At 54.3% G+C, this 27,991-nt stretch overlaps 2 protein-coding genes and 1 long non-coding RNA gene across 3 annotated transcripts in view; 2 read left to right on the top strand and 1 right to left on the bottom strand.

Annotated features, from left to right (window-relative positions):
- Positions 1-516: 516 nt before the first annotated feature.
- Positions 517-14,666, top strand: CNTNAP1 (contactin associated protein 1). Its single transcript, XM_040641220.1, has 24 exons — positions 517-580; positions 1,430-1,531; positions 1,625-1,818; positions 2,223-2,370; positions 2,452-2,655; positions 3,242-3,426; positions 3,956-4,099; positions 4,787-5,048; positions 5,810-5,959; positions 6,205-6,376; positions 6,830-6,936; positions 7,083-7,202; positions 7,570-7,773; positions 7,976-8,132; positions 8,217-8,344; positions 8,638-8,823; positions 9,298-9,519; positions 9,776-10,015; positions 11,128-11,481; positions 11,635-11,762; positions 12,182-12,275; positions 12,467-12,712; positions 12,814-12,861; positions 13,327-14,666. Exons 1-24 carry the CDS (start codon positions 517-519, stop codon positions 13,611-13,613), a joined length of 4,146 nt encoding a protein of 1,381 aa, XP_040497154.1. The 3' UTR covers positions 13,614-14,666.
- Positions 14,667-14,927: 261 nt separating this feature from the next.
- Positions 14,928-27,991, bottom strand: part of EZH1 (enhancer of zeste 1 polycomb repressive complex 2 subunit) — a 30,707-nt gene continuing 17,643 nt past the window's right edge. The window contains exons 11-21 of the mRNA XM_040640578.1: positions 24,454-24,634; positions 24,011-24,207; positions 22,428-22,519; positions 21,500-21,540; positions 20,882-21,007; positions 19,684-19,862; positions 19,069-19,164; positions 18,566-18,647; positions 18,040-18,120; positions 17,549-17,633; positions 14,928-17,254 (exon numbers count right to left, since the gene is read on the bottom strand). Coding sequence (XP_040496512.1) covers positions 17,194-17,254; positions 17,549-17,633; positions 18,040-18,120; positions 18,566-18,647; positions 19,069-19,164; positions 19,684-19,862; positions 20,882-21,007; positions 21,500-21,540; positions 22,428-22,519; positions 24,011-24,207; positions 24,454-24,634 — 1,221 coding nt within the window. The 3' untranslated portion in view covers positions 14,928-17,193. The remainder of the gene's footprint in view (positions 17,255-17,548; positions 17,634-18,039; positions 18,121-18,565; positions 18,648-19,068; positions 19,165-19,683; positions 19,863-20,881; positions 21,008-21,499; positions 21,541-22,427; positions 22,520-24,010; positions 24,208-24,453; positions 24,635-27,991) is intronic.
- LOC103672583 lies at positions 19,870-27,987 on the top strand. The gene is made up of 3 exons (XR_571201.2): positions 19,870-20,637; positions 26,126-26,278; positions 27,784-27,987. It is a non-coding gene; the product is annotated as an uncharacterized LOC103672583 (long non-coding RNA).

The raw sequence follows: 27,991 nt of genomic DNA, 5'->3' as shown, positions 1-27,991 counted from the left end.
TGTTTTACTTGCTCTCTCCATCTCCAGGTACCAACCCCCCGCTTTTCTTGGATTTTTGGGGACCTCTCCACTGGCCTTAGCCTTCCTTCCCCCACCCCTGCGGCCACAGTCCCTGCCAGCCTCGGGTTATTCAGGGTATTTCCCGGCGGCTGGAGGCTCTCTACCCCCGCCCTTTCGCAGCAGGGCTGAGGCGCGCGCTTGCGCGGGGTCCGGGAAAGCTGCGCGTGCCGGGAGAGAGAGGCTGGGGAAGGGGGGAGGTGAGAGGAGAGAGGGTGGGAAGGAGAGAGCGAGCAGCGGAGAACCTAGAACGAGAGAGAGAGAGAGAGAGAGAGAGAGAGAGAGAGAGAAGGGAGAAGGGTTGGGGGAGTGAGAGGATAGAGGGAGGGGTGGGTTAGGAGGAGAGACAACGATCCGCTGCGAACCCCAGGAGGAGACCTGAGAGCCCGAGCTGGACCTGGAGCCCTAGACGGAGCCGGGCACTGGGAGGCGGCCGCCGAGACCCGTCAGCCCTGCACCATGTGTCTTCGGCTTCTCTGCATCCTGCTCGCCGCGGTCTCAGGAGCCTGGGGCTGGGGCTACTGTGAGTGCCGGGCTCAGGTGCAGCAGGGTGGGGCCGGGGAGTCCAGTGCCTGCAGGGCGGGTCCAGCCGCATTGCGGCTAGGTGGTCGCGGGTCCCTTCCCCGGCCGGCGCGCGCTTGCTCGTTCCCATCCTTCCCTGCCTCTCCCCCGCGCTCCGCAATGCAGCTCCGAGGCTGGCGCGCGCTCCCGGGCCGGTGCTGGGCTCCGAGGAGCCGAGGATCCAGCCGGCCCCGGGCAGGGATTTGGGACGGAGATCCAAGCGGGAGCTGGTGCCTGGGCTTGAGGGTTGGGGATAAGGGTGGTACTGGTGATCCCACCTGGGGTTAAGGTTTTGCCAGCATCTGGGGCTGGGCTTGGAGCTGGCCCAGGGTCTAGGGTTTGGGGCTGGGGCTGGATTTTGAGGCTGGGATCCAAGCAGGAACTGGTGACCCTGATCGATGCTAAGGTTGATCGTGGAGCTGGTGATGCTGGTATGACTGGCGGGGTTTGGGACCAAGGCCTAGATTTGGGGTTGGTGAGGGTTGGGGGTGCTGATGAGTGGAATTGATGATAAGGCTGGGGCCGGATGGGTACCTTGGGCTGACTGGGGTTCTGAAAGATGCTGAGGTTTGGGGTTGTGTTTGGGGGAGTACTAAGCCTGGGGTGGTACCGGGGCAGTCACAGAGCTAGGGAAGGCCTGGCTTAGGGGTCCCCCAGAAGGAGAAGGCAGACTCCCCTGAGTGTGCAGCTGTTGCTTAAGTTAGTGCTGGGGTGGCTGCTGGGGAACAGAGAAGGAGGAGCTCAATGTGTGTGGTCTTTGGAAGGACCTGGGAGGGGCCGCACCACCAAAATGTCTGTTTCCCCAACCCAGACGGCTGTGATGAGGAGCTGGTCGGGCCTCTGTACGCACGCTCCCTGGGGGCCTCCTCCTACTATGGGCTCTTCACTGCGCCCCGCTTTGCCCGGCTGCACGGTGAGCGAGGCACCGCCCCAAGGTGTGGTCGGAACTCTGGAGGGTTAGGGATAACGGGAGAGCCGGTGGAAAAAGCCCTTGCCTCTTCTATAGGCATAAGCGGATGGTCTCCCCGAACTGGGGACCCGAATCCCTGGCTCCAGATCGACCTAATGAAGAAGCACCGCATCCGAGCTGTGGCCACCCAGGGCTCGTTTAACTCGTGGGATTGGGTCACACGCTACATGCTGCTCTACGGGGACCGAGTGGACAGCTGGACGCCATTCTACCAGCGAGGGCACAATGCGGTATTCCAGGCCCCCTGTGCACACACTTGGAGAACCTCTCAGTTCTGCAACCTGGGCTGGGCACTAGCTTGGTCGTGGGGACACACCTGAGGAGCAGTGACTTCCAATCTGGGGATTCAGTCCACAGGGACGGTCTGCTCACCATGTGTGCAAGACTTTCTCAGATGACAGCGTTTACCATACTTTAGGATCAAATCTGGGAGAGCTTCTTGAAGGAGGTGACATCTGAGTTGAGCTTTGAGGAAATAATAGGGTGGCAGGAGAGGGCACCTATTTTTCTAAAGCCATGAGGGCCCAGGGGATTAAGGAGAGTTTGCTTTCTGGAAGTGGATATTGGCTGGGAGGCTGTAGAGAAACGAAGCAGAAGGTGGGGACCTGGTCTCTCCCCTGCCCTTCCCCCTCAGACCTTCTTCGGTAACGTGAACGAGTCGGCGATAGTGCGCCACGACTTGCACTACCACTTCACCGCGCGCTACATCCGCATCGTGCCACTGGCTTGGAACCCGCGCGGCAAGATCGGCCTGAGGCTCGGCATCTACGGCTGCCCTTACAGTAAGAGCGCGGAGGGCGTGGCGGGGGGGCTTCGGGGGACAGTCTTCCCGGTGCTCGGCCCACCTACTGTCCCTCGCGCAGAGTCCGACGTGCTCTATTTCGACGGCGATGATGCCATCTCGTACCGCTTCCCGCGAGGGGTCAGCCGAAGCCTGTGGGACGTGTTCGCCTTCAGCTTCAAGACCGAAGAGAAGGACGGGCTCCTGCTGCACGCCGAGGGCGTCCAGGGCGACTACGTGACCCTGGAGCTGCAGGGGGCGCACTTGCTGCTGCACATGAGCCTGGGTGAGCTCAGCTACGGGGGGGGTGCGACCCCGGCGGTTCTGCCGCCACGCCCCTCGCTTAGCCGCCTCCGCGAAGCCGCGCCCACTCCCGATCTTGCCCTTCCTTTCTGTTTGGGCCAATCTGCCTTCCTCCTGCACAGTTTGGTGCTCGCAAAACACTGGACTCCGAGTCAGGAGATCTGGATGCCAGTCTCAGCTCCACCTACCAGTGGTGTGTCCTTGGACAAGACACTGCTCCAGTCTGTTTCCTCATTGTAGAAACCTTATATATACTACCCGTACATATACATATAAAGCCAAAGAGTTGTTATTTTGTATCTCATTAGCTTGTCATAACATCCTTATGATGAGGTAGAAGCAGCTATTGGGAAACAGGTTAAATGATTTACCGTAAGTCCCATACTCGCCAGTGGCCACCTCTCCACCCCCAGCTGAAGACATCCAATCTCTATATGCCCACGGTCCCAGGCTGCCCCGGGCCCTGTGCCAACCCTTCTCAGTGCTCCTGGCTGCTGCTGCACCTGGGGGCTAGGCCTCTCTGGGGCTCTGCAGGTTGCAGGTCTGACCCTGCTTCTCCGTCCCCTCAGGCAGCAGCCCCATCCAGCCCAGGCCCGGTCACACCAGTGTGAGCGCTGGTGGCGTCCTCAACGACCAGCACTGGCATTATGTCCGTGTGGACCGATTTGGCCGGGAGGCAAACCTCACCCTGGACGGCTACGTGCAGCGCTTTGTGCTCAACGGTGACTTCGAGAGGCTGAACCTGGACAACGAGGTGAGCAGAGTGATTCATTTAGTCAAGTTGGGGTGCTGGGTGGGTCGATGGGGGACAGTGCTTTTCTCTACCATGCTTTCCAGTTCCTGAAGATCCTAGCAGCTCTTGGCAAACGTGTAGCTCACAGGCCGGGGTTGTTGTGGCTGTGATTGCTGTTAGCAGGCAGATTTCCTGGGCACCACCCCCAGAACAACTGACATGGGATCTGGAAATCTGGGTTTGGGGATGGAACAAGATGAGAAAATTGCCCCGTTGGATTGCCCGACTCTGTGGCCCTGATCTGCAAATGAAGAATCCCAGACAGGTTAATTGACTTACCCAAGGGCATGCAGCCACTCGCTGTGTGGCGGAGTCAGGGCTAGCACCCAAGCCTGGGGAGGCCCAGCGAGCTTCCAGCTTTAATACCAATACTGGGGAAATTTTATAAAGCCAGGCCAGGAGCCTGGGAAAGCGTGGGGTGGAGGAGCCAGAAAGGTGCGCATGCGCGTTCTGGCACCCAGGGAACCTAACCCTCCCACCCCGCCCGCAGATGTACATTGGGGGTCTGGTGGGCCCTGCGCAGAAGAACCTTGCCTATCGGCATAATTTCCGCGGCTGCATGGAGAACATAATCTTCAACCGAGTCAACATCGCAGACCTGGCCGTGCGGCGCCATTCGAGGATTACCTTCGAGGCCAGTGGGCTGGGGGATCAGGGAGGGCGGGACATCAAAGCTGCTTGGAAAGCAAAGAGAATCAGATAAAAGCTGAGGATCCCTCTCTCCCCAGCCAAATGCTCAAGCTGGGGGGGGGGTGCATCACGGACTCACAGGAGGTGCAAAGGCCACCCCTCCCTAACCCTCAGTTAAGAAGCTGTGGTCTGGTCTAACCACATCCTCAATTAATGCTCGAGGAAAATCAGGTGCAGAGACCCGGCCGGAGTGGCTTGGCCGGGGATGACGGACTTGTACAGTGGTTGAGTCGGTCTTGAACCCTGGTCTGTTTTGGTGTGGTCCCCACCCCCCACCCCACCCCACCCCACCCCACCTCTGCAGCGAGTATTTTAGTGCTTGAAGCTGCCTCTCCGGGCTGGGAGGAAGGGAAGGAGCCGGTCGCCCTGGAGACGGAGTCTAGCAGCGAGAGCCTGCAGAGTCCCCCAGGGCGACTTGGTTGGAGACCCCCTCCACAGCTGGTTATGTCTGTGGGTGTGGGAATGGCCCGAGTGGGAGGTCTTACCCCCTCCCCGGCACACACCCCGACGGAGGGCTGTGTGTGTGTGTGGGGGGGGGGGTCTTAGACGGGTATGGAAAGTGAATTCCCCGCGGAGGCAGGCGGCACAGTCATTCTCTCGGGGGCTGACGGAGCCTTACTTTCGTCCGCAGGGTAAGGTGGCCTTCCGTTGCCTGGACCCGGTCCCTCACCCCGTCAACTTCGGAGGGCCTCACAACTTCGTGCAAGTGCCTGGCTTCCCGCGCCGAGGCCGCTTCGCCGTCTCCTTTCGCTTCCGCACCTGGGACCTCACGGGGCTGCTACTCTTCTCCCGCCTGGGGGACGGGCTGGGCCACGTGGAGCTGATGCTCAGCGAAGGGCAGGTCAACGTGTCCATCGCGCAGACCGGCCGGAAGAAGCTTCAGTTCGCTGCGGGTGAGCGGGGGAGAGCGGGGGGCAGGCGCCAGGGGGCCAGAGAGCGCAGGGGAGGAGCGGGTGTGGGCCTGCCCCGAGGCCCTCGGCACTGGAGAGGGCTGAGGCAGGGGAGGGAGCAGGCGGGCGACCCCGGGCGCGGGGAAAAGGGGGGAGTAGATGGGGGCGGGGAGGCAGATCGGAGAGCCTAGGGGGTGCTGGGAGAGCCGGGAAGCCTGAGGAGTCCTGGTACCCGCTAGCTCCAGGGGGCTCCAGAGGTGCGTGTGACTCAGACTGCCTCAGCTGTTGGGGCTGGTGAAGACGGACAGTCAGAGACGCCGCTCAGGGTGATAAGTGTAACGGAGGGGGCGGTGCCTGGGCGGCTCAGGTGGGCTAAGCAGTGACTCTTGCTTTCCGCTCAGGTCGTGATCTCAGGGTGATGAGATCGCCCCCCTTGGGGAGCTCCGCACTCAGAGGGGAGTCCGCTTGAGATTGTCTTTCTCCCTCTCCCTCAGCCCCCTCCATGGGCACTCTCCACTATCTTCTCTCTGTCTCAGATAAATAAATCTTTAATATATACATTTAATACATATTATATATTATTTATATATTTAACATATATTTTTTAACATATTATATATTTTATATACATTACATATATATATTTATATAGTGTAATGGAGGGCACATAAGCACAGAGTGAGGTTGCTGCTTTCCTGCTTAAGACACCCTTCTCTCAGAATGTGGTACTTCCCACACCCACACCATCCTTTTTTCCTGTCCAGGGTACCGCCTGAATGATGGCTTTTGGCACGAGGTGAATTTTGCAGCCCAGGAGAACCATGCAGTCATCAGCATTGATGACGTGGAGGGGGCAGAGGTCAGGGTCTCATACCCTCTGCTGATCCGCACTGGCACCTCATACTTCTTTGGGGGTAAGTGGAGCCAACCTGGCCAGACCCCTGTCTCTGGGTGGGAAGGCACCACCCAAGTCCCCTCAGATGAGGCTACCTGGAGAGTTTTGTAGGGATAAATCCCTCTCTCCCCTCTGGAGCCTTGGAGACTGGAAGGTCATTGCCATTGTCTCTGGGCCCCCTGTCTGACTTTCCTTTGGCATCTCCCTGGGGGAGGGTCTCTGGGGTCTCCCCTGGGGAGGGCCTCACAGGGGTGGTTGCTCCAGGTTGTCCCAAACCAGCCAGTCGATCGGGCTGCCACTCCAACCAGACGGCGTTCCATGGCTGCATGGAGCTGCTCAAGGTGGATGGTCAACTGGTCAACCTGACTCTGGTGGAGGGCCGGCGGCTTGGATACTATGCTGAGGTCCTCTTTGACACATGTGGCATCACTGATAGGTATCCAGAAGCCCCTCTCCCTGCAAGAGGTGACCCCTCCAAAGCCCTGTTCGGTGGTCTCCCAATGGGAGTGGGCTTTCTCATAATCTCCCTTCTCCTGGTCCCAGCTCCTCAGTCTCCCACCTGGAGATGATTCCTCCTTGACCTCTTGTCTTATCCTCTTGTCCTTCTTTACCTAGTTCTTCCGTTAAGGTGACACATGCTCAGAATGGAAATGAAGCATCTGTTCTTGGTCCTAGAGGGTTTCCTTCTAGGGGGGAGGGGGAAGGGGCAGGTAAACAGTAGTCCGTGAGCCCTGAGGCCTGCCTAATGTGCCAGCACTTAGGCTTGTACCTGGCTAGTTATGTTGGGTTCTGGTGTTCTCAGGAGCCAGAAGTGAAGCTTGTAGGGAGCAGACCCCATGCTCACGCTCACAGTAAGGCGCCTTCTCTTGGTGCTGACCGCCTTCCCTAGGTGTAGCCCTAACATGTGTGAGCATGATGGACGCTGCTACCAGTCCTGGGATGACTTCATCTGCTATTGTGAACTGACAGGCTACAAGGGGGAGACCTGTCACCAACGTAAGCCAGCTGGGGGATGGGGACCACTCAGGGGCAAGGGAGGCCAGGAGGTTGCTGGGGATCACGAGGCTGCTAGAGCTGGTAGGACTGGCCCTCCTAGGCCTCTGACCCCATAACTGCTCTTTCCCTACCCCACGACCTACCAGCTCTGTATAAGGAATCTTGCGAGGCTTATCGGCTCAGTGGGAAAACTTCTGGAAACTTCACCATTGATCCTGATGGCAGTGGCCCCCTGAAGCCATTTGTAGTGTACTGTGATATCCGAGGTAAGTGGCTCTGATGGGCGGTGAAGGGGCAGCTGACAAGGTTGTGAGGGGGTGTGGGGGAAACAGGGGATTGAAGGGGAGACAGGGGCCCAGCAAGATTAAACTGGGGTAGGGGGTAAAGGATGGCAGAGGGGAAAGGGGACACTCAGGAATTTGTAATCTAGCCTTGCAGATAAATTCCAGCTTCCTGATCCAGGCCAGCTGTCACATCTCCAGCCTACAAATGTCGAGGGCCCAGAGCTGGGCTGGAACGGAGCTGCTGGCCACATTTATTGGCTCTGAGGAGCAGCAGTGCTGGTGGAGGTGGGCAGGGAAATGGTAAAGAATCCCCATCTCGAGCCCAAGCTCTGTCCCTTCACTCCCCCAGAGAACCGAGCATGGACAGTTGTGCGGCATGACAGGCTGTGGACAACTCGGGTGACAGGGTCCAGCATGGAGCGGCCATTCCTGGGGGCCATCCAGTACTGGAATGCCTCCTGGGAGGAAGTCAGTGCCCTGGCCAATGCTTCCCAGCACTGCGAACAGTGGATTGAGTTCTCCTGCTACAATTCCCGGCTGCTCAACACCGCTGGTGAGGGCCTGGGGCGCAGAGGGCGAGGCGCGGAGCTGGGCGGAGGGGAGGCTTGGGAGGTGCTTGGGAGGAAGGAACCAGGGGTTTCAGCTGGAGCTCTTGAACCTTCGAGCCAGGATCTGGGCTGGTTGGACAGGGGAGAGTGGAGCCCAGGGGCTATTGGAGGGATGGGGCCTGGAAACTGCCTACACGTCTTCCCCAGGAGGCTACCCCTACAGCTTCTGGATCGGCCGAAATGAGGAACAGCACTTCTACTGGGGAGGCTCGCAGCCTGGGATCCAGCGCTGCGCCTGTGGTCTGGACCGGAGCTGCGTGGACCCCGCTCTGCACTGTAACTGTGACGCCGACCAGCCCCAGTGGTGAGGGGCGCAGGGACAGGGCGTTCAGGATTCCAGGGGCAGCGGAGCGGCAGGAGCTGAGCCATTGCATCCTGCCCCCCACAGGAGAACCGACAAGGGGCTGCTGACCTTCGTGGACCATTTGCCCGTCACTCAGGTGGTGGTGGGGGATACGAACCGCTCCAATTCTGAGGCCCAGTTCTTCCTGAGGCCTCTGCGCTGCTATGGCGATCGTGAGTGGCAGACCCCTTTTGTGTGCCCTCCCAGGGTTGGCTCTCCAGTTTGCAAAATTTAGGCCACCTGACCCGCTGCGGGTCTCTAGGACATCCTGCCAGACACCCAGCTCCTCCTGGGATGGGACCCCTCTGTGTTGTTCCCCTGCACCTTATTCTCTTTCGTTAGACCCCTTCCTCTCCCCATGGCTACCCCTAGCTCTCCCCCTTGCCCTGTCTTCCCCCACCCCACCGGGAGCTCCCTTACTTCTCCACCCTTCAACCTCCCTGACAAGGCTCTCCTGGTTTTGCAGGAAATTCCTGGAACACCATCTCCTTCCACACTGGGGCTGCCCTACGCTTCCCCCCCATCCGTGCCAACCACAGCCTTGATGTCTCCTTCTACTTCAGGACCTCGGCTCCCTCGGGAGTCTTCCTAGAGAATATGGGGGGCCCCTACTGCCAGTGGCGCCGACCTTACGTGCGGGTGGAACTCAACAGTGAGCGGGCAGACGCTGGGAGGGGACATGGGCTAGATGGAGATCTCTGGGGGAGGTGGGGTAGGCAGAGGCTGGGGGAAGGCACAGGGGCAGATGCCAGCATGGGAAGGGCTTTAGGTAACGGTGGGTTCTAGACCCAGCTCTGTCTTGGTAGCTGGCTTTGTGAACTTGGGTACTTACTCTGGGCCATAGGCCCCTCACGTGGGAATAAGGCAGCTGGACCCCCGAGGTGTTTTCCACCTGACTAGCTATGCTTCTAACCTCAGAAGTGGGGCTGGGAAACTGCTTCAGAGATCTGCAAATCTCCTGAAGAGACCAGGAGCGTAAGGTTTTGAGGAGTTTATGGGTTTTGTCCCAGGCTGAGGACAAACTGGAGGGACATTCAAGGAGCTCCAAGGAGTGAGGAAGAGAGGTGGTATGGGGGAGCGGTCCGTGAGGTCTGAGTCCTTTCTCCCCACCCGCTGTGTTGTCCAGCATCTCGGGACGTGGTCTTTGCCTTCGATGTGGGGAATGGGGATGAGAACCTGACGGTGCACTCGGATGACTTTGAATTCAACGACGATGAGTGGCACCTGGTCCGGGCGGAAATCAACGTGAAGCAGGCCCGGCTCCGTGTGGACCACCGGCCCTGGGTGCTGCGGCCCATGCCCCTGCAGACCTACATCTGGCTGGAGTACGACCAGCCCCTTTATGTCGGTGAGCGGCAACCGTGCACCGGGTCTGAGGCCTCTTGCTCCTTCCCGCCCTCTCACCGCAGCGCTCCCTGCTTCCAGGAGCCCCGTGTCTGAGGTCCCGATGCCCTCTGCTGCAGAGTGGGCCAAGAGCTCACCTCTCCCCTCTAGGCCATGGATTTTATTCCATGAGTTCATTCCCCTTGGCTCCCTTCCCAACCCCAATACTCATCCCTGTCTCCGGCTCTACACCCATTCCTTGACCTGCCTGCCCTTCCCAGGATCCGCAGAGCTTAAGAGGCGCCCCTTCGTGGGTTGCTTGAGGGCGATGCGTCTGAATGGAGTGACTCTGAACCTGGAAGGCCGCGCCAACGCCTCGGAGGGTACCTCCCCCAACTGCACAGGCCATTGCGCCCACCCCCGCTTCCCCTGCTCCCACGGAGGCCGCTGTGTGGAGCGCTACAGCTATTACACGTGCGACTGTGACCTCACGGCTTTTGATGGGCCATACTGCAACCACGGTCAGTGCAGCTGCTTACGGGAGGCCCGGGAGCCACAGGGCGCAGTGGGGTGTAGGGAGGGCAAGGGTAGGACAGAGGGTGCAGAGTTAGCCCCAGAGACAACTAGAGTTGTCCCTGGGTTCCTGAGCTCTGGGGCGGCGCCGTCTGGCAGCTGAAGAAGCCGGGTGACTCCAAGTCATAAAGTGGGGGGTGGGGGGGGGAAGGCATGGTGAAGCTGGCTGGTCCTAAAAGAACTCAAAGCAGCCGGCAAATAACTTCCCCATCTTCCCACTGTCACCAAGATGTCACAGGTTACCCCCCTTGCAAGCATGCCTGTCTCAGGCGGCTCGATGCCCTCCTATGCCATTTCCTAGTTGATAACCGCTGAGCTCCTAAAACATGTCTTCAGCCTGGTTCTTGGTTAAGGCAAGCCTTGACATTCGCCGTAGCAAGATTCTGCACATGAACCCAGACTGCATCCTTCCTAAGGCTGGTCTAGGAGGATGCGCGCGCAGGTAGGTTAACGGTGTGAGAAGTCTGCAGGAGCAGGGAGATGCAGGGACTCGGGGACCAGCAGAGGACCCCTGGCCTTGGTTTGGAAGTGTGAGCAGTGGCGAGTGTACCAGAGGGCATCACGATGCTTCGATTCCTTTTTTTTCTTTTTTTTTGAAGGTTTTATTTATTTGAGAGAGAGAGAAAGAGAGAGAGCGCGTGCACGAGCAGGGGGAGGGGCAGAGGAAGAAGCAGGGAGCCCGATGCAGGGCTCGATCCCAGGACCCCGGGATCATGACCTGAGCCGAAGGCAGACGCTTAACCGACTGAGCCAGCCAGGCGCCCCCGTGATACCTCGATTCTAATCTTGGCTCTCCGCATACTGCGTATCCTTGTGGCAGTCGCTAGCCATTCCCGTGCCTCCGTCTCCCCATCTGTAAAAGGCACGGGTTGTACTGGATGATCTTTTCCATTTCTCACGGTTTGAAGATTTCATTCTGTGACAAAGGGGACCTAACGGTGAATGGAGGTATGCTGCGATAGCAGCAGAACCCGAGGGCAAGGTCCCCGGCGGCCCGTGGACGACATACAGCGTCGCAATCCGGGAGCGGCGGCCCTGACCTCCCTCCCTCTGCCTGCAGATATCGGCGGATTCTTCGAGGCCGGCAGCTGGATGCGCTACAACCTGCAGTCCGCGCTGCGCTCGGCGGCCCGGGAGTTCTCGCACATGCTGAGCCGGCCGGTGCCGGGCTACGAGCCGGGCTACATCCCCGGCTACGACACTCCGGGCTACGTGCCTGGCTACCACGGGCCCGGGTACCGTCTGCCCGAATACCCCCGGCCCGGCCGGCCGGTGCCCGGCTACCGCGGGCCGGTGTACAACGTCACGGGAGAGGAGGTGTCCTTCAGCTTCAGCACGGACTCCGCCCCCGCCGTCCTGCTCTACGTCAGCTCCTTCGTGCGGGACTACATGGCCGTGCTCATCAAGGAAGACGGTAGGGTCCCACAGGCCGCGCGACTCCAGCTTCCTGCCAGGCGCCCTTCACCTTCCGAACTCCTGGTTCGCTGATACAAGGCCCCGAGCGCGCTCCGAAGAGGAGGGTTGTGGGAGCCGAGAGGAGCCCCCCTTTCTCCTGCCCCTCCCACAGGGACGCTGCAGCTGCGGTACCAGCTGGGCACCAGCCCCTACGTGTACCAGCTGACCACGAGGCCAGTCACCGACGGCCAGCCCCACAGCGTCAACATCACCCGGGTCTACCGCAACCTCTTCATCCAGGTGCGCGTGGAGGGACGGGCACGAGGGGGGTGAAGCCGCTCAGATCGCAGCCAGGTTGTGGCCCCCGGGGAAGGTGTTAGCATGAGTAGAGCGCATCCCAATTTACAGAGGATTTTCGTGTGTGTTACCTTCTGTGAGCCTCACGACGGCTCCGGGAGGCCGTTCGGGGAGGCGGGCGTGCTTACGTCTGTTGGAGGGCAGTGCAGGGGCTCGGGCAGGCACGTGGCCGTCCACAAAGTCTAACCACGGGTGGCTGTTGGGTTTTTCATACGGAACCCTTCATCCGGGCCTAGGGGCTGTCCCCCTAGGACTGAGCGAGGGCTCCCCAGCTGCCTGGACAGCACGGGAGTTCCTGCAGGGTCTTGGCTTCGCCCTGGCCTCGGGTCCTGCCTCCCTCAGCGCCTCTCCCCTCCCCGCAGGTGGACTACTTCCCGCTCACAGAACAGAAGTTCTCGCTGCTGGTGGACAGCCAGCTGGACTCACCCAAGGCCTTGTATCTAGGGCGTGTTATGGGTGAGTTGCGGGTGCTGGTGCGTTTGGGGTGCGGGGAGGGCTGTGGGTGAAGTCCCTGGAGCCCAGAGGAGCGAGGGAACTGGGACCGGCTGTGAAGGTGGTGAAACGAGGGGCAGGAAACCCGCGGACAGTGAGCGGGGCCAGGTCGGGTGGTCCCAGCCCCTCTCTCTCTGGGCCTGCCTCTCCCTCAGAGACGGGGGTGATCGACCCAGAGATCCAGCGCTACAACACACCGGGCTTCTCGGGCTGCCTGTCTGGTGTTCGGTTCAACAACGTGGCTCCCCTCAAGACCCACTTCCGGACCCCTCGACCCATGACCGCGGAGCTCGCCGAGGCCCTTCGAGTTCAGGGAGAACTGTCTGAATCGAACTGCGGAGCCATGCCACGTCTGGTCGCAGAGGTGCCGCCTGAGCTGGATCCCTGGTACCTGCCCCCAGGTAGGTCCAGGGGACACACTGAAGGGGGAGGGTCGACAGGGAAGGGAAACGATTCTTGCCACGGAGGAGGCTTCTCCTGACTGGCGCTTTCTCCTCTTCAGACTTCCCGTACTACCACGACGAGGGATGGGTTGCCATACTTTTAGGCTGTGAGTAGCATGATCACGACCCTGACCTAATTCTACCCTCTGTGAGCATTCCCTCCCTGCCCTGGAGCCCCAGGGCTGAGCGGGGCGAAGGCACTAGGCGCGTGGGGGTGCACGCACGGATGAGCTAGGCTGTGCTGACGGTAGTTGAGAATTGAGGATGCTGTGGACTTTTAACTGAAATGAAAAAATGGGGCTATAGCTAAGGGATGAGGAAAGGGGGTTCTAGTAACTTCTAGAGAGGTAAGAAATGGGTAACTCCAGGGATGTGGAAAGAGAATACTAGGAATCGAAGACAGCAGGGGTTAAGCTGGGAATTCAGACCTGCCGGACCCTTGGGAATGGCTCGACATGCTCGAACTGCGGACAGTCATCCACATACACTTTTGGTCGAAAGCATACACGTGTGTCTGTACGCAGGAGAAACCCCCAAGATCGGCCCTGAATTGTTCCTTTTTTCCCTTTCAGTTTTGGTGGCCTTCCTGCTGCTGGGGCTAGTGGGGATGTTGGTGCTCTTCTATCTGCAAAATCATCGCTACAAGGGCTCCTACCACACCAATGAGCCCAAGGCCACCCACGATTACCATCCTGGCAGCAAACCTCCCCTACCTACTTCAGGCGCTGCCCAGGTCCCGGCCCCAACCCCAGCCTCCACCCCAGCCCCAGCCCCAGCCCCTGCCCCAGCCCCTGCCCCAGCCCCTGGCCCCCGGGACCAAAATCTCCCCCAGATCCTGGAGGAGTCCAGGTCTGAATGAATCAGGAGAAGGGCTTTAGGGACCAAGTCCATCTCCTCTGAATCCCCCAGGTCCCACCTCTCCCCACCCCGTCAGGGACATTTGGCTCCTCTTAGCTGGTTCTGCTCATCCAGAGGATGCCCCTCCTGCCAAGTTCGGTGGGCAGAGCTACAGATGGGACCAAAAGGAGTGGCCGACCTCACTGCCTACACCAACGCCCTCCCTGTCCCCATTTCCCCAGGCTCCTGGTTGTTTGCCTGCCCCAAAGGAGAAGCTCCATGGGGTTCAGAGAGGCCCTCTCTGCCATCCCTGTCCCAGCTGCTGCCAGGGATTAACAACAGAGTGCAAGGGAGATTAACTGCTTCCCTTCAAATATTCAATCTCAGCAGGGACAGATGTGTGGGATTGCAGGGATGCACAGGGCATGGGGGGAGGAGGCTGCTAAATCATATCCCCTAGCCTCCCCTCTGCCCTGCAGAACGTCTTCCATCTGCTTCCACTCAGTTGGGGGTTAGGGAAGGCTTCACTGCTGTTCCCCACCCTCTCTTTTTTGTTTTTTCCAGAGACCAAGAGGCCTCGCTTTTAGCACCTTAGCACCTCCGCTGCTTCACACGCTTTAGCCAAAGCCATAAAAAAAAACTTGCAATGTAGAGAGAATAATGCAGACACACTGACTAGCCAGCCCTCTATTCTTCCTCCCTCTTCCAAGATATGCAATAGCCTTGGTGCCTGTCCAAAGGCTTGGCCCCCTCTCCAGTGCATGAGGAGTCCTCTTTCCTCCGCTCAGAGATGCTGCTTCGTTTGCCCAGGAGGTCATATTCTTTATATATATTTTTTGTTGCAAAGTCTCTCTCTAGAGAAACTCTATATATTACTCTAATTTTTTAATTATCAGTTTATATATTAAAGAAAAAAACAATCAACTGTCCTGTGCTGTGCCCACGGTCTGTAGTTTTTGCTTCTCCCATGTTGGAAGTCTTGTGAGGTCTGTTGGCCACTCACCCAGCCTGACCCAGCCTCCACTCTGAAGCCGTGCGCTCAGAGCCAGAGCCGTTCTAATAAAGCAGTGGCAGAGCCCCAGTCTGTGCGTGGTAGCTGGCGTCGTGGCGACGGGATAAGCGGGATGATTTTAAGGGACCTCATCTGAGGGCTCAGGAATTTCTAGGGGGAGCCCTCAGAATCCTTGCATCACCTACCAGAAGCCTGACTGGCTCTCGCCAACTCCCAGATCTCAGTGGACAAGTGGGAATGAGAACGCTTCAGTCCGAGCTGCCCCTGTACTAGCGTCCCTGGATCCTTCTAGCCTCAAAGTACACAATACACAACTTGCCAAAATGGATTCTACCACTTTATTCAGATAAGAGGTCACAAGCCACAGGACTTTAAAGTGCGTGAAATTCACTGGCGATAAAGCCGCACATATACCGGCCTCCCCCCAGTCCCTACCACCTTGCTCCATCCATCGTTCCACAGTCTGGGGGGAGGGGTTGAAACCCGTCATTAAAGGGGGGGAGGACAGCGAGGGGAAAAGGATGGGAATGCTGGCGGAACAGGAGTATTAGTGGTCTGAAACTGGGAAGGAGGGGATTCTGCACACTGAGGGAAGAGTGGGGTCAGTCTAGCCTCTCAACGGCTGGATGTAACGTGCTGCCCCTCTTTTCCAGACAGACCTAACTCCTCCTCCTTCATTTGTCTCTGGTTTTTCCCTGTAATTTACAAGTACTTCAGAGTCCACAGTCCAGCTGGAGGGTGCCCCCAGTACACAATGAATACAAACCACTGCAGAAGATTTCAGAATCATGGTGGGGCTGGCCACTCAGGTGGCAAGGGGCTTCCGTCAGGAGCTGGCTGGGCGTGTGCTCAGGGCTGAGCACAAGCGTGGTGCGTGAGGATATGTGAGTGTGTGTGCACGTCCCACCAAAATCCCTAGGCGACAGTTTGGCCAGAGGGAACCCCACTCCTTGCTTCATGGGACAGCCAGTGGGGTTGGAGGAAGGGAGTGGTCAATATAGACTAGGGAAGAAAGGCTTGGATTCCCTGGAGAAAAGAGAAGCCAGCTCCCTATTCCAACATTCCCTGGGCCAGCCTGTCCCTGCCCATGTCCTTTTTACCCAGCGCAATGCTCTTTATTCCCTGTCAGCTCGACACACCAGCCATAGACACACGGGTAGCTCCTTGAGCTGGCCCCATCCTCGCTTACATCTTGTGAGGCAAGGAAGCTCCTCCTTCCTCCACCAGGAGCTGAGACAGAACTGGAGGGGAATCTTCCAACCCCTGTCCTTCCCTCTCCCTTAGGAATAGGATTTGGGCAGGGACCCCAGAGACCTCAGCTCAAACTCCACCTCAATCTGCAGACCTTCTCAAAGAAATAAAGTGCTTTGCTCTTCATGAATCCCAGAGAGAATGGCACCGTGGGCTGCCACAGGAGGCTGGCCGGCTTCCTCTTAACACTTCAAAACCTTCTGCCAGTGCGCGCGGCGAGTGCGGTGCCGTCCCAGACACGTGCGACTTGGGAGCCCCTCACCCACCTCCAGACACTGTCAGCTCACCCTTTCCAACAGCAGGTGCAACAGACAGGAAAGTAAATCACCTTCGCAGCCTCCCCCAACTCTAGTCCAGGCCTTCTCCCATCTACCCGGAAGAGATAAGCAACAGAGGCCCCGGGGCCTCTAAAGGGAACGAAAGGCCCGAACAACTCCAGAGCCTGGAGCCAGAGTGCTCACGCCCAGCCCGGCACGCCCCCCATGCTCCTTCAGCAGCAGCACGAGGCCGAGGCCCGGCGGCAGTGGCCAAGCTGCAGCTTTGGAAGCAGCCGGCGCGCACCGGCCGCTGCTGTCAGGAATCTGAGAACGTATCCACGCATCTCCAGAGTACGCAGAAGGCTTCTCAGAGCCTCTTGGGCCCCAGACTTAGCCGTTTAACTACAGTCATCAGGATGGCGCTCGCTCTCTGTCTATGGAAAAACAGCACTTAGTTCTCTTTCTCCCAGTGTTGAATATCTATACTCAGAACCCATGCTCTTCGAATTTGAACGCTGCCAGGAGGGAAGAGGTAGTAAGGTGACCCGTCTTCCCTCTGAAGTCACTCTGTGCCACCGGCCAGGCTCACCTTTGACCCAGGCCACTCATAAGCTCCAGGTATCAAACTCCACTTAGCCAGTCCTCTCTAGGTCCTACGACCACAGAGAGAGATGCCGGCGACCGAATTACACAAGGACCCTTGACTTGGAAAGTTAGAAGCACAGGCCAGTGCTTGTGAGGAACTGCCCAGGTTGACTGCTGAGGCCCACAGCCTACGTAGCGGACAAGAAACCACACTGAGTCACCCACCCCCAGCCCGTGCTCTCTTCCTCTGAGGCCTGAGACGCGGTTTCCCACTTCTGCAACTCTCTCTCCTGGGGGCCTGGGCCCTAGCTGCCTCTGTCCCCCCTCTCACTGAGACAGTTTGTTCCCACTGGACACAGCCGAGGCCTCGCTGCAGAGGGAGTGGGTGGGGGTTCTCGGTGTGGGAGACACGTAGCGCAGGAAACTCGAGCAGCGGTGGTGTGCATGAAGCAAAGACAGTGCCGCTACCGTAAGCGCTGGTGTGGGGCCCAGGAGGGCTAAAGGACATCGGTCTCCCTCTCGATCCCCACGTACTTGAGGGCATCAGCTTGGCTGTACCTGTCCCGGAGCAGGAGGAACCAGGTTACTATCAAGGCTTTTGTGAATGGACAGATGGAATCCCCTCCGTTTTGCTCCCTCTCCCACCCCCACTCCCACTCCCTCCCACTCCCTCAGCAGTTTACAACTGCTCCCACTTCTGAGGCAAGACACCCGAGAGCAGAACAAAGAGAAAGACCTGACCACCATGAGATGGTCTCCTTCCTCCGTATCACCCACCTTCAGCCCCCAGATCAATTCTAACCCCTTCTGCCCCTGGCACCACCTCCCAAGGACCATTTCCGGCCGCCTCACCTGTAATCAAAGAAGAGCTCTTCACCAGCTTGAATTGCCCTTTTAGCAAAGATCCCAATGCGATGATCCCCATTCACCATGACCACTGCAAACAGGACAAAGCCAAGGCTAGGTTCTAGTCAGCTCCAAGCCAACAATCGGTGGTGCTGGGCTAATTTCCTCCCAATTCCCAGTGAAAACATAAATAAAGTGGAATTAAAAAGCAGTCAGTGATGACAGTTGCCTCTGTGCTTTTAGATCTGTTATTCTGGCTGGTGATATAGGAAGAGAATTATTTTTAAAAGATTCTTGTTTGGGGGAAAATGGCTATAACGTATTCAGTGAAGAAAGCCAATTACAAAACAGAGACTCAAAATGGTACCAGATGTTAATCATGACTGTCTTTGGACAAAAAATAACTCAGCAATGAAAAATGTTACATAATGGGCAGAAATCATAGTAAATAAAGCATCCATCACCCACCCCCCCCTCCCGGGTCACTGGGGGCTCACCTTTGGCATAACAGTTGGGGTTCACCGAATGGTTTGCAAATCGAATTTTGTTTCCTTTCCGGGTAGCATCTACTACAAAATCTATATAAAGAGAGATCATGAGCTCACCAGGCAAATCCACAGCTTCTTGAACCCGATTTCAAAATCAATTAAACGGTAACAGAAATAATCCAGCGGGAATTCTGAAGACCAGCAGCACGCAGTATAAGAATATGGCCTCAGTGTGTGTGCTCCCTTTGGGTCCCCCCCTTTTGTTGGAATTACGGATCTCCTCTTCCCATCTACTGGGCAGGGAGATTTCTGAGGTATAAGTGCTCAGTGCTCCGATTACAAACAACCCAGGAATGGGGGTTCTCCCAAAGCAAGTGAACTGTGGCTCGTGGTGTCCTGAAGTTCAACCTCCCCACCTTGCTCCGTGCACCTGCTGGAGAAATCACAGCAGATCTGAACATGGGCCATCGTAAGGGCAATCTGGTAGAAAGACCTGTCTGAGACCGTGTTGGGGTAAGAGAAAAAGACTCCATACCATTGTTGAGGTTGAAGAGGAAGCTGGACATGTATTTGTCATAGACCTTCCCCCGCCGATCAGCCTCATCCTGAGAGATAAGCTGCAGAGACAGACGGGGAACAAACAGGGGGATCGGGCTGTCCGCTCAGGGCACGATCCCCTGCCCACAGAAAGGGCTGGGAGGGGGCAGTGCCACACACAGGTGCTTACTGAGTATCATGGTGAGAATCACAGGAGAGAGCTCAAGTTAGTTCATTCCAATCCCCACCCAGTGTGACCAGTATGAACACTGAAGAGAGCTCCCAGCCCGCCTCCCTTGTGTGGCCTGAGCTGGCAAAGAATTTCAGAAGAGTGGTTTATCTCAGGATTGCAAACACTTCTGTGGGATCCCCCAAGAGGCCACACGGGAACTCAGCTGAGTTATTTAGAGAGTAAGTCATAGAGATCTGGCCCACAGAAAATCAGAGTTTCTCATCAGTATGTCCCCAGATAGGAATGTGGTCCAAACCGATAGCACTCACCTCGCCACAGTATTCAGAAATGAATTCGTTCTTTTGCACGGACTCCTTAATGAAGGTGCCCCATCCGGCCACATCTGAGGGGGCCAGCAGCAGGTGCTGGGGAAGAGGGAGTCAAACCTCAGACTACAGGGCATGTGTGAGCGGGCAGGGTATGTGCTGGATGTGCACGTGTGCGGGGGGTGGGCAGGGTGGAAAGAACGAGCAACTGTTAAGAGGATCTGAAAACAGAAAGAGCGCTAACTCATTCGGTTCTGAGGAGAGGAAAAACAAAGAAGGGAGGTGGCAAAAGGAACTGTGACACCTCCTCCTCTAGGCCTTGGGGCCTCCCGGACCTGAGCCCCGAGGAACTCGCTGCTGCGGATCAAGTAGAAACAGACAACATCCGTGATGTGTTCGTCCTCTCGGCTCCTCTCAGGCTGGCCAGTTCAGGGGTCATTTTTCTAACTCCTCCCCGGGACAGAAAACTTCACTAATTCAGTACATGCGTGTCCCTTAGGATTTGCTGAGCGCTTTCCCATAGAAGCCCTCCAAGGGGCCGGTGGAAAGAGGCTGCTGGGGCCAACTCTGTCTTTCCCCCTCCGTTATCCAGCCCGCAGTCCTGAGAAAAGCCCTCACCTTCTTGAGGCCTCGCTGGATGCTGCAGTTTTTGCAGGAAACCACCTTGCAGTCCCAGTGCTCTGAGGCCCCGCAGGTGAGGCACAGGTCGGGGTCACACTCTCGCACTGCCAGGTAGCAGGGACACTGCTTGGTGTTGCACTGGGTCTTACAGCGACAGCCAGGAAAACGATTCTGACCTGGGGGGGAGGGGAGGGTTAGAAAAAAAGGCAGGCTAATGCTGGGGCTCAGGTCTGCCTCGACGGTCTGCAAGGAAGTCAATCTGATGTGTTTGGGGAAAGTTGGCAAAATAGAAGAGAAACTCCCTGGACAATAATCATATAGTCAAGTTTCTTTCCAGAGAAAATGGAGTGCCTCCCAACATTCATGCCTAGGAGTCAAAAAAGCAGGTTCAACTATGGAGGGGTGTTTCCTAGAGATTCCTCAACAATGCTCTCCCTCCCCCTTGTTGGTGGAATTTGGAAGGGAGGTGGTGAGTGGCCCACAGAAAATGAAATCAGTGCTTTTCACTGCTAAAGCATCACCATCAAAACAAGAATCATTTTGAGAACAGAATGCATCCGTTCTAAGCTACCCTCCTCCACCCACTGCCCTCCCCAGCACAAGTGCCCTCCACTGTGGCTAAGATCGGTATCTGCTATGCGTTAGAAGGTATTACCGGCACAACTGCCTGGGCACCAAGTTCTGCAGGCTCTGGAGGCTGTTATCAAACGGTTCAGCCTTGAGCGGGGAAGGGCATGATGCAATAAGAAGTGAAGGAGAAGCACGTTTAGCCTCTGTCCTACTTCTGCTGATGTCCAGATAGACCTGATATGAAAGCTTCAAGTAGTAAACTAAAAGAGCCGTGTACAGAATCGGAACCCGTATCTGCTGTAACACAACATCCTAGAAAGGGAGATTGTGACTGCGCCTGAAGGAAAAAGACTCCCACGTTTCTTATTTCTTCCCTGGAAGGTAAAGACGGAAATGTTTCTGATTTAAGTGTAATTGTTGCTTTAGAATCAAACACCTACGGGTTTTTAAAAAATAACCTTTCCAGATCTTAAGTATCTTGTTTCCTCTATAGAATGCTTAAAACACAGCAAAGAGAACATCAGAAGGCCCAGAGGCATCAAGGGGCACAGGCTGGGAGGGAAAGGCGGGCTGCACCAGGGCTGACCGTCTGGGAGGACTACAGGGGAAAGCGGAGAACTCTTACAGTCTGGGTTGCACTGGCAGAACTTCTCACAGAAATTCTGCGTCATGATGCAGGGGCAGGTGCTGTCACAGGGGCGGTCTGGATGGTCACAGGGCTGGTAGTTGTACACTTGTGTGGAAGAGTTATCTAGAAGAGAAAAGAACAGACCAGAACACTGCTGTGCCCGCACCCCCTAGCTGTCCTCCCTCCCAACTGTCCAACGGCCCCGACTGGTGGAGGCTATCCCGGCCATCATCTTGGACACACATTTAGCACCTGAAGTGAGTAACACTCAGAGACGATGGCTGTCTATCAGCTACCATGGGGAGATGTGCTTTGTGGGGAGAGTGTGGAAATGGCCCAGAACGCAGAAGAGCCATTCCAAACACGAAACGAAGTCTGGAACCTGGCAAACGGCCCACTATGCAAGTCAGAGACCACAAGGCTCACGACTCTGCCTCCGGATAGGTGCTCTCAGTTGCAGTGAGAAGCTGAGCTGTTCTCAGCTGCTGCAGGGAAATCTGCAGCCCCCGGAAGCAGTGCAGGGTCAACAAGTGCAGCTGCAGGTGGGGCAGGGGCGGGGACCCCAGGGGTGCGACCTCGGGCTGAACTGCCCAAGAGCGCCCTGCTGCAACTCACCTTTCTTCAGCTGAATTTTCCTGCAGTGGGCAGCCCACAACCTGAAAAAGAGAGAGGCATGGGTCTGGGTCATGGCTCCGGGGAACTCTGCAGATCTGGGTAAATAACGACGTGACCTGCTTTGAGGGACTCTGATGAGTGGGGAGTATCCTCCCCAAATCCCTTCACAGGAGGCCTCTACCCTGGATGTGAGAGTCCAGCTGCAGTCCAGCTGCTCTATGCTTCAAGATTTAAATATAAACAACAAAGATGTCTAAAAAACAAACACAAAACTCTACCCTCTGTGTCTATTATAATGCTATTGTTTCTCCCTCTCCTCCCCCTCCCTCCTTCTCTTTGGGGAAGGGGGGATGTGGTGAATTGCAGGATGGGGAGGTGGGCAGACTTCTCAGGAATCTGCTGCGTGAAGAGACTGAAAGGGAGAAGAAGCTACAGGGACTTCCTTCTCTATCTAGAATTGGTGTCAGTTCCTTCCTTCAGTAGGTGATAGTCATTAGGGAACCGAGGCAGGCAGAATGCTGAATTAAAAAAAAAACCCTTCCAACTCTACACAAAGGCTAGCTAAAAGACAGTGTTATTATGCAACTTACAAAAACAGTACGAGTGCCAAAAGAAAAAACTCTGGTCAGAGTTGAGAAGTGGGAACAGTAGTCACTAACCACCCAACGAGGAGAAATGGCCTCAGGGTGGAGCCATGAGGCCAGCTCTCGTCCCACTGGCCAGGAGCTTAAAGGGAAACCAGACACTTATCTCCTGGTCCATGGCATCTAGGGACGGGAGAAGGGCTGGTCCAAGGCACGGACCCACAGGGAGCATGGAGAAGCCTGGCCCTTTAGTTATGCAATGCTACACTCAAGAGGGAGGCAGTTGGGGAGTCCAAGGGGAGGTCAGAGCACAGGGAACAGAAAGTCCTTTGTCCAACCCTTGCCTGTGCTTTCTTTTCTTCTTCTGCGACGGGTTCATGAGCTCATCTGTTGGCAGCTTCAGGATAAGTGATTCTTTGACTGCAAACTGAAAGACCTGGAAGAGAAATCCAATGGGACCTGTCAGTCCTTCTTGAGCCAGGTGGTCAGATAAGTGAGCCAACCAGGTGCTGGGCGTGGGAGCATTCTGGAGAGCTCGAAGACGGCTGACTGAGCATCTCTTTGCTCAGGGAGAGACACAGTGGCACTGGGATATCGCATCACTGGCCCTGGGGTTAATTCTTAACTATCTAGCGTGACTCGAGAAAAGAGAAACATTGAGCACAATTACAACTTTCCTGGTCAGTAGCTTTCATCGACACCTCTGCCTACCAAGCCACCAGTGGGATGATTCTTACCAACATTATCTGTCTCTTCCTAAGAAGGGAGACTTTGGGTACCTTGTGTTAAGGAGTGGAAGAGAGGGCACAAGCAGCACCACTTGGCTAACCACTAGCTCCCCCTGCTGGTATGAAGAGGGCAGAGCTTTGTCTATTTCAGTAAGCCAGCATTTCTGGAAGGCTGGCTTCCTTTCAACCTGCTTCTTCCCTTATTCCATTCGTTTTTTGCTTTTTCTTTTCCCTTTTGGCTATGGGCCCTCTTGAGATTCTGCGAAAAGTATAAATCTTTTTCTCGGGAAAATACACACAAAATTGTGTTGCACACGATTCTGTAGATTTTTAGGTTAAGAACCTGTGCCTCAAGGAAATAGGTATGAGCTCCAAAATGAAAGCAAAGGGCACTTCTCTTTATGGTTCTATTGCTTGTTCTAAGTAGAGGTATCATGAAGAAGAGGCCACAGAGACTCCTCCAGAAGTCAGGGAGCTAAGCAGCATGGTACGGTTCTGGTGTTCCTTTCCTGTTGGACAGACCGGCCCTAACACCTGGTGACTCCCTGTCCTTGCTCTTCAGTCTGTCTTCTCACTGCAGCTGGGCTGAGACGGAGGGCACTGGGACACCAGGTCCCACTGCCTCCAGAGCATCAGTGGCTGCTACCAGACTGTGATTCTAGCAATGGCATGAGTGAGAAGGGTGTGGTCCAGGCCCAGCCATCGGGGTGGCAATTAGAAAAGCCTAGCGATAGAACATCTGGAGGAAAAAGCAACTGCGGAGACTGACGGAGGGGATGGGAGCGGCAGCGGCAGGAGCAGGAGCATGCCAGATAAGACGGTCCCCTGAAAGACCTGGGAACCCCTTCTAGGAAAGGCATACACATTTAGAAAGAAAGGCAGGAACCAAAAACAAAGAACAAAGACCAAAACAAAGCTAAAAGAGTGTAGAAACATCCAGAAGAGTTAGAGAGTGGCTAGAGGCAGAAATAACAATTCAGCAAGGAGGAGAGCAGATCCCCAAGCACTTCCAGGCCTGGCATTTGCAGAAGGTCCCATGTTTGGAAAACCTACCTCGTGGCCCAGAAGCACCCACTCATGAGGGACGGAGCCTAAGACGGCTTCCCTCGAGATGGGCAGCCACACAAGACGGCAAAAGGGCTGACAGAGCAGTGGATGGAAGGAGGGCCCCGCATGTCCCTGTTCTTCTCTGATAGTACCTGCTTGCACGTCTTTGTGCCCAGAAGTCTGGCTATGGAACAGAAGTTGTTGAAGTAGGTGCCATGAAAGACTCGAAAAAGGGACTCCTCAGCCCCAGTCCACTCCACAGGCTCCAGGGGCGCTTCCACCACACAGAGCTGAGGTGGGGCCGGACTAGCCTTCTGCTTCGTGGGGGTCTGACAGCGAGAGTTGGCCTCTAAGAGAGGAGAAGGTAAGAGAAACAAGAGAAGAGAGAACACGGCTGTCATCCACAGTTTGCCACAGACTCTGAAGTACTTCATGCTACTTTTAGGAACGAAAATATCCCCAGTCTCTACTGCCTACGGGTGAAGCTGTAGAAAGAACCATTTTTCAAAGGTAGTGACTTTAAGTGTTAGGCAGTGATCCCGCGTTTACCAGAAGCCTTGTGTAGAAAGAAAAGACCATTTTCTGCTCAGTGTACCTGAAGAACTGGAGGCCCAGTCATTGCCTGTATCTCTGTCACTGTCCCCTTCTTTAGTCTCCGCCACAGCAGAGGCTGAAGTGTTGGAGCAGGAAGCACCGACCATGTGGTGCCTTCGCCGGCGACGACCGGAGCACTTGGAGCGAGGGTTGTGAAGCATGGCGTACTCCTTCGCTCCTTCCTGCAATGGACACGTTACCAATGGGAAACGGACCAGGCCCAGAGTCACCATCCTGATCCCATCCTCACAAACCACCTTCTTTAACACCTGTGCTTACATGCAATGAGACTGTCTTTTTTTTGGCTCTGTACCATGTAAGTGTGACCATATAAAAGCTGCTTAACAAACATTCTACAGGCGCCTGGGTGGCTCAGCTGGGCTAGCATCCAACTCTTGATCTCAGCTTGGGTCTTGATCTCATGGTTGTGAGTTCCATGCTGGGTGTGAAGCCTCCTTAAAAAGAAGTATTCTAAAACTTGTACATTTATACCTCTCCGCAGAAGAGCTGTCCTATAAAGTAAGCTTAAAAAAAGATATAATCTGTGCAACCCATTTGCATGTCAGCTACACAGAATTTGAGAACACATTCTCCTGTAGATGAGGCAATGAGGTTCAGAGAGGGGAAAGGACCTGCTTCTCTTATACTATGTATTAGTATATATTCTAATATATTATATAGTATATAATATACGNNNATATACGGTATAGTGTTAATGTAATAAATATTATATATATAGTATATATACTAATATATTATACCATATATGCATACCATGTATTAGTATTTAGCTCATTGTTCCAGAAGAGGTACAAGAATCAGGGTTCCCTGTCCCCAGGCCACATTGTTCTTTTTATTCTACTGCATTGTTTCTGTTTCAATAATGAAATATGTAGTCCTTAAATTTGTACAATATCACTACTCACTTCTAAAACTTCCCTCCAAATCAGCATATTAAACTTGGAAGGATACTATTTCATTACTTCATAGCTACGTTTTATTTAAAAAAAAAAAGAGAGAGAGAGAGAGAGAGACCAAATAACTATCATTCAGCTCGATCATCCATCTATCTTCTCATCAGACTTGATTTCTGAACACTTCTAGCTGTTTCTGAGAACCAAATCTACATGTAAAAGATAAATGTTTACTATTACTAAGGATATTCAGATTAATATCCTGTAGGCCTTAAAGGAAATTCTGAAAGAGAAGTTTTAAAATTAACTGAATCCGACATCAGGTTCCTGTGCTACCGCGGGCACACACAGCATGGCTCACGACTATTCTAACTCAAAAGGTTTAACATAAACATAATTAAGCCTCCAGAGCTAATTTTAGCTCATGGGAAACAGAGGGTAGAGAAACAAGTTAAATAACAGCAGGAGACAACCACAGACAAATCCAGAATAGGGAATAGTATCCTACAAGACAATGAGCCTGGATTTAAAAAAAAAAAAAATGGTGTGATGATTTGAGATTAAAGGAGACTGAAAAGACGTAATAACCAAATATGATGTGTGACTGGATGACCTTGGTTTAGACAAAACTCCAAATCCAGCTATTCTTGGTACAGCTGAAAAAATTTAAATATGGAATGGACAGATGATATTATGAAATTCTTGTGAATTTTCTTAGGTGTAATAATGTGGTTATATAAGAGAATATCTTTATTTTAGGAAGTGCATGCTGAAATACTTTGCAAACAAGTATCTCAATACCTGCGACTCGTGTTCAAACGGCTCAGCAAAAGACGCAGATACAAATAGAGGAGCAAAGCAAATATGGAAAAAATGTCATTAAATCTAAGACAAAGGAAATCTAAGACAAAGGTATCTTTCACCTTCTTTGCATGATTGAAAATGTTCTTAATAGAATGTGTGTGGGGAAATCAGTCGAGCATTACAGTTGAATATGGACTGACTTCTAAAAAGCAATAAAAGAAAAACTACACAGACATTTCTGTACAAGAGTTGGCCTTGTACAAGAGGCCTCTGCGTGAAACACACACGCAGAGACATACATTTTGGGCACTGACAGCATCTTTGTGAAGCACGTACAGGGTTCCCGGGTAACTGCTGTGAGAGGGACAACATATAAATGCTGGTATGTTGATATAACATGGTGTACTTTTTAAAAGTGTGGAGTAATTTATTAATTTTTTAAAAGATTTTTATATATTTGAGAGAGTGAAAGAGAGAGAAAGAGCACATGTGGGGGGAGAGGCAGAGGGACAGGGAGAAGCAGACTCCCCGCTGATCAGGGAGCCGGACATGGGGCTCGATCCCAGGACTCTGGTATCATGACCTGAGCCAAAGGCAGATGCTTAACCCCCAGGTGCCCCAAGTGTGGAGTAATTTAAAAAGCACGGCTTGTAGAGTTAGACCAGAGCTTGAATTTCATTATTGCCATACCACTGACACATTAACAAATTTTGGACAAAATACCCATAGCTTCTCCACCTCGGGATGTTGTTGGAAGCATGAAAGTAAAATAATATATGGCCAGGGCCAGTGTGGTACTTGGCCCACAAGAAGGTGTCAAAGCACATCAGGGAGAAAATAAATCAGACGAAGTCTATTTGTTCTTTTGCTATTATCATATGACTCATTTTCCAGATATATATCCAGTGGCACTTTCTACCATCTTTTCTTCTATTTTCTCACTAAAGATGGTCCCAAAGGCACTTGGCTGTATAACCTAATTTTAATTGGTAGCAGAAATTTTATCAAGGTATTTTATTCTTTACCTACCCTCACTGTATGGTGCAGAAAGCAAAACTCTGTCTTTGGCTAGTCCAGGGGAACCTATTCCTTTCTACTTCTAAGCGAACTGCCTTCCCACATGAATGCAGGAGAATTTATGCTGCTGCATCCAAGTCTGTCCATCAGGAAGGTCCATCTGGCATCTGGTTGTTTACCTTACAATGAGACATCAGTGCTTTCACGTGTTATTTCTCATATGTTTATATGCATTTAAAGGAAGACAGTAAAGAAAATGCTGTCACATACATGCACTCCTCACTCCATAAGACTAACTTCACAGTCCTTAGTATCTGGGAGCTCCTTAAGAGCAGAAGTCATGGGGCGCCTGGCTGGCTCAGTTGGTTAAGCGTCCGACTCTTGATTTCGGCTCAGGGTCGTGAGATTGAGCCCCACTTCAGGCTCTGTGCTCAGTGTGGACTCTACTTGAGACTCTTTCTCTGCCCCTCACCCTGCTCTCTCTCTCTCTCTAAATGGATGAATAGCATTTTTAAAAAAGAGTAGAAGTCACGTTTTATCTGTGCTTTATGACTCCCAGAGTGCTACATATTGGCTCATTTGGTTTGTATTCCCAGGAGCAGAAAACGGAAGGACCATTTCCTGCTAAATTTTCAAGAGTTAACAACGGCAGAACAGTTGAAGAACATACCAGCAAGGCACACCAGGCTGCTCAGCCAGAGAAGCATGTGACTCTTGATCTCGGGGTCATGAGTCTGAGCCCCATGTTGGATGTAGAGATTACTTAAATAAATAAAACTTAAAAAAAAAAAAAAAAAACCCAAC

This window comes from Ursus maritimus, unplaced genomic scaffold (genome assembly GCF_017311325.1).
Source record: "Ursus maritimus isolate PB19 unplaced genomic scaffold, ASM1731132v1 scaffold_24, whole genome shotgun sequence".
Lineage (NCBI taxonomy): Eukaryota > Metazoa > Chordata > Mammalia > Carnivora > Ursidae > Ursus > Ursus maritimus.
Note: the sequence above shows the minus strand (reverse complement) of the source record. Positions and strands in the feature narration are given on the sequence as shown.